The sequence below is a fragment of the Tupaia chinensis genome, unplaced genomic scaffold (assembly GCF_000334495.1).
Source record: "Tupaia chinensis unplaced genomic scaffold, TupChi_1.0 Scaffold000235_1, whole genome shotgun sequence".
NCBI classification, from domain to species: domain Eukaryota; kingdom Metazoa; phylum Chordata; class Mammalia; order Scandentia; family Tupaiidae; genus Tupaia; species Tupaia belangeri.
Window position 1 is genome coordinate 2,924,145 of NW_006159713.1, and position 8,018 is coordinate 2,932,162.

Here is an 8,018-nt window from a genome sequence, read left to right on the forward strand (position 1 = left end):
AACCTGTGGTGGGGGCCATGGGGATGAAGATAGCCAGCTCAGAGGCACTTTGGAGCAAAGCTTAGCTGTCACCAGGATGGAATTCAACCACAGATCTATTAGAAAATTGTCTCCACAAAGGTAAGACTTGATCTCGTTTACTGAGACAGCCACAGGCACCTAGTAGAAGCTCATTAAATATGTAGTAGTAGATTGAGTGAAAGTGGAGATGTGCAGGAATCAAAATGACATCAGTGTTTAAAAAGCTCTCCAGAGCTAGCTTGGTGGCCCATTGCTCACACATTGCTCAGTGATGCTGGATCCCTATGGATGATCATGGGTTTGGTTTCCCCAGTTGACATACACAGACTCATAATCCTAGCTGGCTGGGGAGGCTGGCAGAGATCAGGCATGAGACCCTGTTGAAGGCAGTTATCTTTCTCACTCTCATGAAAGAAAGATAGGAGCTTGAAAAGATAGATGATAGACAGATAAATACATAGATACATAGGTAAACTAAATAGTTCTCCAAAAATTTGAGAACAGAGGTCTTGCTAGCCAGAGAGAAGAAAATGCCAGCTAATGCCTAGAGTATTTATCTGAGTTAAAGGTGGCGCCCGGCATGACTACACACCATAAAAGCTGTAGCTGGAACTGAGGTGACAGCTAGTCCACCTTGTGACTAACAGGGCTTGTGCATTGTAACCTCACTGTCCCAGCCATGGTTGTCTCCTAGGACATGGATTATCATCTCCACTTGACAAATGAAGAAGCAGCTATTTGTCCAAGACACACAGTGAAAGAATTATGAGACAGTTCCCTCTGTCCCTGGGCTCTTATTCCAGTGCTCCTCAGACTATAGTGGGGATCTATTTGTAAGGAAACTAGTATTTCCCCCAGAAATGGGGATAGATACTTTGCAGATGTTATTTTATTTAATTTATGGATTCAAATAAAACCCTATATTATAACAGGTAAACTGAGGCTCAGAGAGCAACTGCCTTGGGTTGGAATACTACTTAGAAGCTAGGAGCTCTGGAGATTGCGGTAATATCCGTGTCATAGAATTGGCTCAAGGGCTGAATTAGGGCATAGGAAAGTGATTCACATACACCTCGGCATGCATGTTTTAATAGTAAGGGCTGCAGCAACACCAGATCCAAGATGGCGGCCAACAGGAGGCTGATGAAGGAGCTTGAAGATATCCACAAATGTGGAATGAAAAACTTCCAAAACATTCAGGTTGATGAAACTAATTTATTGTTCCAGAAAACCCTCCATATGACAAAGGGGGTCTTCAGAATCGAAATGAGCTTTCCAGCAGAGTACCCATTCAAACCACCAGAGATTTAAAACAAAGTTTAAAACAAAGATCTATCATCTGAACATCAATGAAAAGAAGCAGGTCTGTCTGCCAGTAATTAGTGCAGAAAACTGGAAGCCAGCAACCAAAACTAACCAAGTAATCCAGTCCCTCGTAGCTCTGGTGAACAACCCCCAGCCTGAGAACCCCTTCTTGACTGACCTAGCTAAAGAATGCTCTAAGGACTGTAAAAAATTCTGTAAGAATTACACTGAAGATTTTACAAAGTAATAGGGGGAAAAGCAATCTGTGGACTAAGATCTATCAAGATTGACTCCAGCAAGTATGAGCAGAGACCCTGAGCAGTGCATTCACGCCCCACAAAGCAGGGCTCTGTAGAAAATTGACACATGCCACTACCTGACATTCACTTGTGGCAGTTACTAATTTTCTACAGTTTTTAAATTAAAAGTGGTCTAGGTAACCTGTTAAGAAAAGATGCAAAATTTAAGATGCTTGAAAAGAAAAGAGAAAAGAAATAGTAAGGACTCCATAAATATTGGCAGTGACAAGGGGTTGTCCAAAGTCCGTAAGTAGTGGAGTTGGAATTCAGGCCCAGGTCTGACTTCATACCCCTTCACTACAGCCAGCAGCCTCCCTGAAGAGCTAGGTTAGTTTTCCAGGCTATCCCAAGGCCCGCAACTGAGTGCTCCCATCAAGGTTGGGAGAGGGGTGACCTTTAGAGAGGCCCTGCTGGTTCATCATGTCCGTTTCCTTACAGATACAATGAGGTGAAGAAGAAAATGGATCCTGGGTTCCCCAAGCTCATTGCAGACGCCTGGAACGCCATCCCTGATAACCTGGACGCTGTTGTGGACCTGCAGGGCAGTGGTGAGCTGCCCAGACTGCTCTTCGCTTTCTAGGACTTCCCCCCCTCCAATTCAGGCCTGGCCCCTCATAAGTACACACTCCCTCATTGTGTAGGGCAAGCAGCCTGCCACTCCCCCTCCCTGTACCCAGGAAAACAAACCAGCCCCTTCAGCCCAGTGCTGGGAAGGCATCCAGACCCCCTGACCCCAGCTCCCTTGGCCAGGCTCCAGGCAATGAGATCCAGAAAGGCCCCTCACAGCTGCAGGGCCTGGAGCCAGTGCAGCAGAGGTGGGAGGCCTGTTGGAGGGTAGAGGAAGTGCTGAGGAACATGGGCCCTATGCCCTGGCTTCATTCTGAGGTTTGATCCAGGCCCTTTGGGGTTTTGTAGGAGACCTTGTGACAGCCTCTCATTAGCAGAAGGATGGCTCCAGTTGGGACAAGGCAAACTTTGTCATGCTTTGTCACTCATGTGGCAAAGATTCTTCCACTTTGTTCCAGTCTCTTGCTTAATCAAAACAACCAATATCTATTGAGGGATAGATTTTGGAGTTTAAAAACAAAGTTCCTGAGGAAGTTTCTACGAGCTTTCTAGGGTCCTGAAAATGAGTCCAGCACTTTTAGAGATTTGGCTTTTGGCTTTTTAGAGATTTTTGGCTTTTTAGAGATTTTAGTTAAAGTCCACAAAGAGTCTTTTCCCTACCAGAAGTTAAGCACATAGCTCTGATCCTCAGTGGCTAGATTTTATATGTTCAGAAGGAAGCAGAGTAAATTAGAGTAGAGGCCTAATACCATTTGATATTCTAGTTTTTTTCTTTTCTTTCTTTCTTTTTTCTTTTTCATTCTTTCTTTCTTTCTTTCTTTCTTTTTTTTTTAAAGAGAGAGACTGTTATAGGGCACGTGCATGTGCCGGAGAGACAAAGAGATATAGAAAGTGAGAGCTTGTCCTCCAATCTCACCCCCCCACCCTCCACCTCCCGGCAAGGATGGCCACACCGCAATCTCGTCTCCTCCGTTCTCCTCTTGGGATTTTGGGCATGTGCGCACACACGCCAGGCATTAGTTTGCAGTCTCCAGTCCAGGACTCAAACCATAGTTGGGCGTGGGGGAGTCCAGCGAAGTAATCATCATGCCATCTGCTCTTCCTAATGTTCTAGTTGTTTTTAAAAGATGCCAGGAATCTGTATTTTCATGTGACTTTTCTAAATATTTATACATTGGCAACATTTTTCAAATTTTTATTCATAATAGATTTCACATATGCATGTGCATATGACAATGATAGAAAGAAATGAGCACCCTCCACAGGGTCTGGTCACACCATGATCCCCTCCCTCCAATCCTCTAGCCTATCTGGTACTGGGCACTCATGTGCATATCCAGCGTGTTTCAGGCTGACCTCTTGGAGATTTGAACTGCAGTTTCCATATGAGATCTTGCTTTGCTTTGGCAGCACATTACTGCTATGCCATGGAGCTGGCCCTATTTAGTAATTAAAAATAAAACAAAACACTGTGTGAGCCAAATAAAACTCATCTAGCACCTGATAGGGCTAGACACCTGTTTTGCTAACTTTGATATAACGGAAAGCACTTCGAGTGGTGCTTGTGCTAAATCGGGCAATCTTACTATTGAAAGTATTACATTATTATAGCATATATGAAGCATCTTCCAAAAATTCACAGAAAATGCGTGTTATGAAAAAACTATGCATGGATTTTAGAATTATTTGCACCAAAATAAACTCGTACTTTAATTCCATTTTCCCACAAATTTTTTGAAGTCCCTTCATACCAACCTCTTTGGTCTTATAGTGAAGATTAAATGAATAATATGAGACTTTAAAAAGTTTGTAGGTTCAGATTAAATTTTGAGATTATTTGGGCCAGCAGGTGGCATGAAGGTTAAGGTGGCTGGATTCCACATGATCAGTGGTACTGTTCAAATCTTGGGCCAGGCAGCTTAAAAATCACACCTGGTATATATGTATGAGTGCCCAAAATCTAAAGAAGAAAGTGGAGGAGAAGGGACTTGTGGCATGGCCATCCCTCTGGTGAGTGACTTGTTACCTTCCCTCTCCTCCTCTCTTTCTCTTTCTCTCTCTGGTGAGCTTATGTGCCCTACAGCAGGACTGAAAAGAAAGTATGGGTTTATTTTGGCAAAGACATTTTTGAAATCCATGCATAATTTTTTTTTTTTTGAGAGGTTTTTGCTATAGGGCACGTGTGCTTGCCAGAAAGAGAGATAGAAAGCGAGAAATCACCTCAGGGGGGATGGCCATACTGCAATCCCTTCTCCTCCATTCTCCTCTTAGGATCTTGGGAATCCACACACACACACACTCGGTGTGAGTTTAAGCTACCACGTCCAGGACTTGAACCATGATCAACTACATGGTAGTCCAGCGACAGCCATTACACCAATTGCTGGTCCCCAATAATTTTTTGTAATAGGCATTTTCTGTGAACTTTTGGAAGACCTCCCTCTACTCCTCACCCCATGTCTTTATCCCCATCTCAGAGATGAACTAACAGGGAATAAGAGACCTTGCTTCTGCAGATATTTTCCTTCCTTTATCCCTGAGGGATTTTTCTCTGATTAAAAAGCTTCTTCCCTGTGTCAGGCAGACGTTCAAAGCTCCTAGGAACCTTCTGTGTTCCCAAGACAGGATGGTCACAGCCTTTCTTCTTTCTCTGTCCCAGGTCACAGCTACTTCTTCAAGGGAGCATACTACCTGAAGCTGGAGAACCAAAGTCTGAAGAGTGTGAAATTTGGAAGCATCAAGTCAGACTGGCTGGGCTGCTGAGCTAGTCTGCCTCGCATAGGCCCTTCCTCTCCATAGCCTTCCACACACTGGGCCCTACACACCAGAGGAGGACCTGGAGGGACCTGCAGCCCTGCCTTCAGCTCTGTAGTTAATGAGCATTCTCAACCCCAATGGGTAATTTAAGATTCCAGAGAGTGGCTCTACCCTGTGCCCAAGGAAAGGTGCTGACTGTACCCCTCCCAGGTGCCCCTTCCCTCTCCAATTCTTCCAACCTTCAGAGCCACCCCCAAAGAGATGCTTTGATATATTCTCAATGTAGCCCTGCCTTGGGCTGTCCTGGTGCTGCCACTTCAGGCTCTTCTATCTCCACAACCTTCTGTGGCTCCACAGCACCTAGGGAGCCAACAGAGACTGTCTCAAGAGGACAATGGTGGCCTGACAGCCTGGCTTGTGGCAATGGGGTAGGGACCTGGTCAGGTGGCCATATCAGACACCTGGCTTCTCACTGCTGGCTGCCTTGGAACCCTCCCCACATTAGCAGTTTGCTTTGTATGCACTTTGTTCTTTTCTTTTGAACTTTTTATTTTTCCACTTTGAAATCACATTTTCTGACAGAAGGACTCAGGTTGTCTGAAGTCACTGCGTGATGTATCTCAGCCTGCATAAAGAAGGTTCCCAGATTCACTGTATTTAGTACATCCCCACCCTGTCACTTCTCCACTGGATGGAGGAAAATGAAGCCATGGCTCCCTGCCCAGCCCTTCCCACCTGTTTCTTCAGCAGTTCCCCATGGGAAATGTCAACAAGTATGAATAAAGACACCAATTGAGTGGCAGTGTTTACAGCTGTTATAGCATAGCCCTGAGTGCGACCACACCTCCAGCCAGAAGAAGAAACTTACATCTCTGCTCTCTGCATAGCACAGGTGATGTCTTGTGGGAAGATCAGCATTTTCACTCCCAACCCCACTGGGTAATGTATGATTATCTGGTGCCAAAACAAACAGCAAGAGACCCTCTGGTGGGGAAGCTCAAATCCGTCTGTCATGTAGGAAGAGCCTTGAAACAGAAGCAATCCTGCTATTTTAGTTGTAGAGTCTGCTCAAGGTTCACTTTCTCTCTGAGTCTCAGTTCTTAATAATAATACTAATTCTGCTACTGATAACAGTGAACAACAATCATGTCCCCCTTGGTTAATAGAGTGTTTTCTATGTGCCAGGCACTTTATGAGGGGACTTCAAAAACCTCGTGAAAAAATAGAATTACAGATCAAGTTTATTTTACTGCAAGAAAAAAAAAAAATCCATGCATAGATTTTTCATAATGTGCATGTCCCATGAACTTTTGGGAGACCCCTTATAAATGCATGGTTTAATTTCACCTCCACAACCACCTAAAAGGAGAGGCTATTGGTTAAATCCTGTTGATGAGGACATTGAGGCCTAGAGAAAAGTGATTTACCCAGGGTCCCATAGCTATTTGGTAACAAAGCCTGTGTCAAGGTCAAAGGATAACCTAGAAGACAAGCTTTAGCCCTCACTCCTGAATCTCCATCAGTAACATTACCCTCCACCAACCCCCAAAACACCCTAAGCCATCACACCTAGGGGCGAAATGATGTGCTTGCTTTCTAAACACAGCTACTATTAATGGGTAAGCTCCTTATGCCTTCTTCCTTCCAGACTACCCAGCCCTAATCCCTGCCTACACAGAAATACTGGAGCTGCTGCTGAACAGAAACTTAAGGCCTGGGGCTTTTCAGAGGCCCCATTTGGGCTCCGACAGTCTGATAGTACATTGCTTAAGACCTCTGATGGTGGGGCTGGTAGGGAAGGGCTGGAGATTATCACAAAGATCTTGAAGTCTTCTCCTGTGGCCTGCCCATTTGCTCAGGTTATTCATAGCCCTAGAAAGACAGGCTTCCATACAGTTATCTGCATAGAGCCACAAGGGTCTGCATGTTTTTACTTGACCCCTTAGTTTGAAGAGGCCAGTATCATGGCTGTAATACACTGTTATTAAGGTTCTCTGATACACTGGAAGATTCAGCTGCTCTCTACCACTGTAGTACCTAAAAGGTGCTGTTTTCTGAGTGCTTTTCTATGAATACTGTGCATGAATCATTTCATCTGTACTGCAACCCTATTGGCATCATTGCTTTGAAGAAGTTAATCTTCCATTTCTAGATGAGAAAAGCTCAGATAGGTTAGATGACTAACCCAAAGTCACACATCCATCTGATAGGGTTGGAAAATTCTGAGACTACAGTGGATAGCTCAACCAGCTATCTCAGAGCCCAGACTCAGATTCTCATCCTGGTCTGTCTGCCCACTAGGAGCAGAGCTGATCAGTAAGCATCAGTTGTTTATCATCTTCATCTTTCGGTTAACTAGTTCCCGGGTCTGGAACAACCTCTGTCACTAGTCCCCCACTATCACTCATATAGGTCTTTGAACTTCCTCAGGGTGAAATGGAGACAAAAACCAAGCCATTTCCCTTTTCTGGGTCAGGTTCCTTATCTAATGTGGAAAGCAATTGTTTTTGTCTTTTCTAGTAATAGCAGTTCAGCTTTCCTCTGGAGAACCATCTCCCCACTATCAGTCCATATAATTTGAGTGGGCCAAGTTGCACTCCTCGTACCACTTTTTATATGAAGACAGCTTCATCTGACAAACTCCTAACTCAACTGGTTAATGCCACCTCCCAGCAGACCAATAAAACAGACTGAAACGCAAGTCTGCCGGACTAACGTAGAAAATCCTGTCCTCCGTGCCTCTCGGAGTGTTAGGGACGCTAGCGTACCCTTCAGGGTCCGCCCATCCTTGTCCACCGGACTCGGGTACAGCAGCGAGATCGTAAAGGGTGGGGCCGGCGCCCAGGGGGTGGGGCCAGAGCCAGAGGGGCGGGGCGGCCGCGCCAGCGTCTAGGTAACCTCGGCGCCTGCGCGAAAGCGGGCGCAGCTCGGCTGGGACTCCGGTGGGGCTCCCAGGAGTCTAGGTGCCTGCGTGCTGCAGGTCCATCTCTTCTGTCCGGTCCCACGCCAGGTCTGATCATGAACCGGTGCGCCGAGGCGGCGGCGGGGGCGGGGACCGGGGCCCGGGGC

General features: G+C 45.7%; 2 protein-coding genes across 2 annotated transcripts in view; both read left to right on the forward strand.

Moving 5' to 3' along the window:
- Positions 1 to 5,751, forward strand: part of MMP2 (matrix metallopeptidase 2) — a 30,092-nt gene extending 24,341 nt beyond the window's left edge. Inside the window, exons 12-13 of the mRNA XM_014587777.1 lie at positions 2,064 to 2,173; positions 4,852 to 5,751. Coding sequence (XP_014443263.1) covers positions 2,064 to 2,173; positions 4,852 to 4,955 — 214 coding nt within the window. The 3' untranslated portion in view covers positions 4,956 to 5,751. The remainder of the gene's footprint in view (positions 1 to 2,063; positions 2,174 to 4,851) is intronic.
- Positions 5,087 to 8,018, forward strand: part of LPCAT2 (lysophosphatidylcholine acyltransferase 2) — an 86,016-nt gene continuing 83,084 nt past the window's right edge. The window contains exons 1-2 of the mRNA XM_027771831.1: positions 5,087 to 5,090; positions 6,598 to 6,740. Coding sequence (XP_027627632.1) covers positions 5,087 to 5,090; positions 6,598 to 6,740 — 147 coding nt within the window. The remainder of the gene's footprint in view (positions 5,091 to 6,597; positions 6,741 to 8,018) is intronic.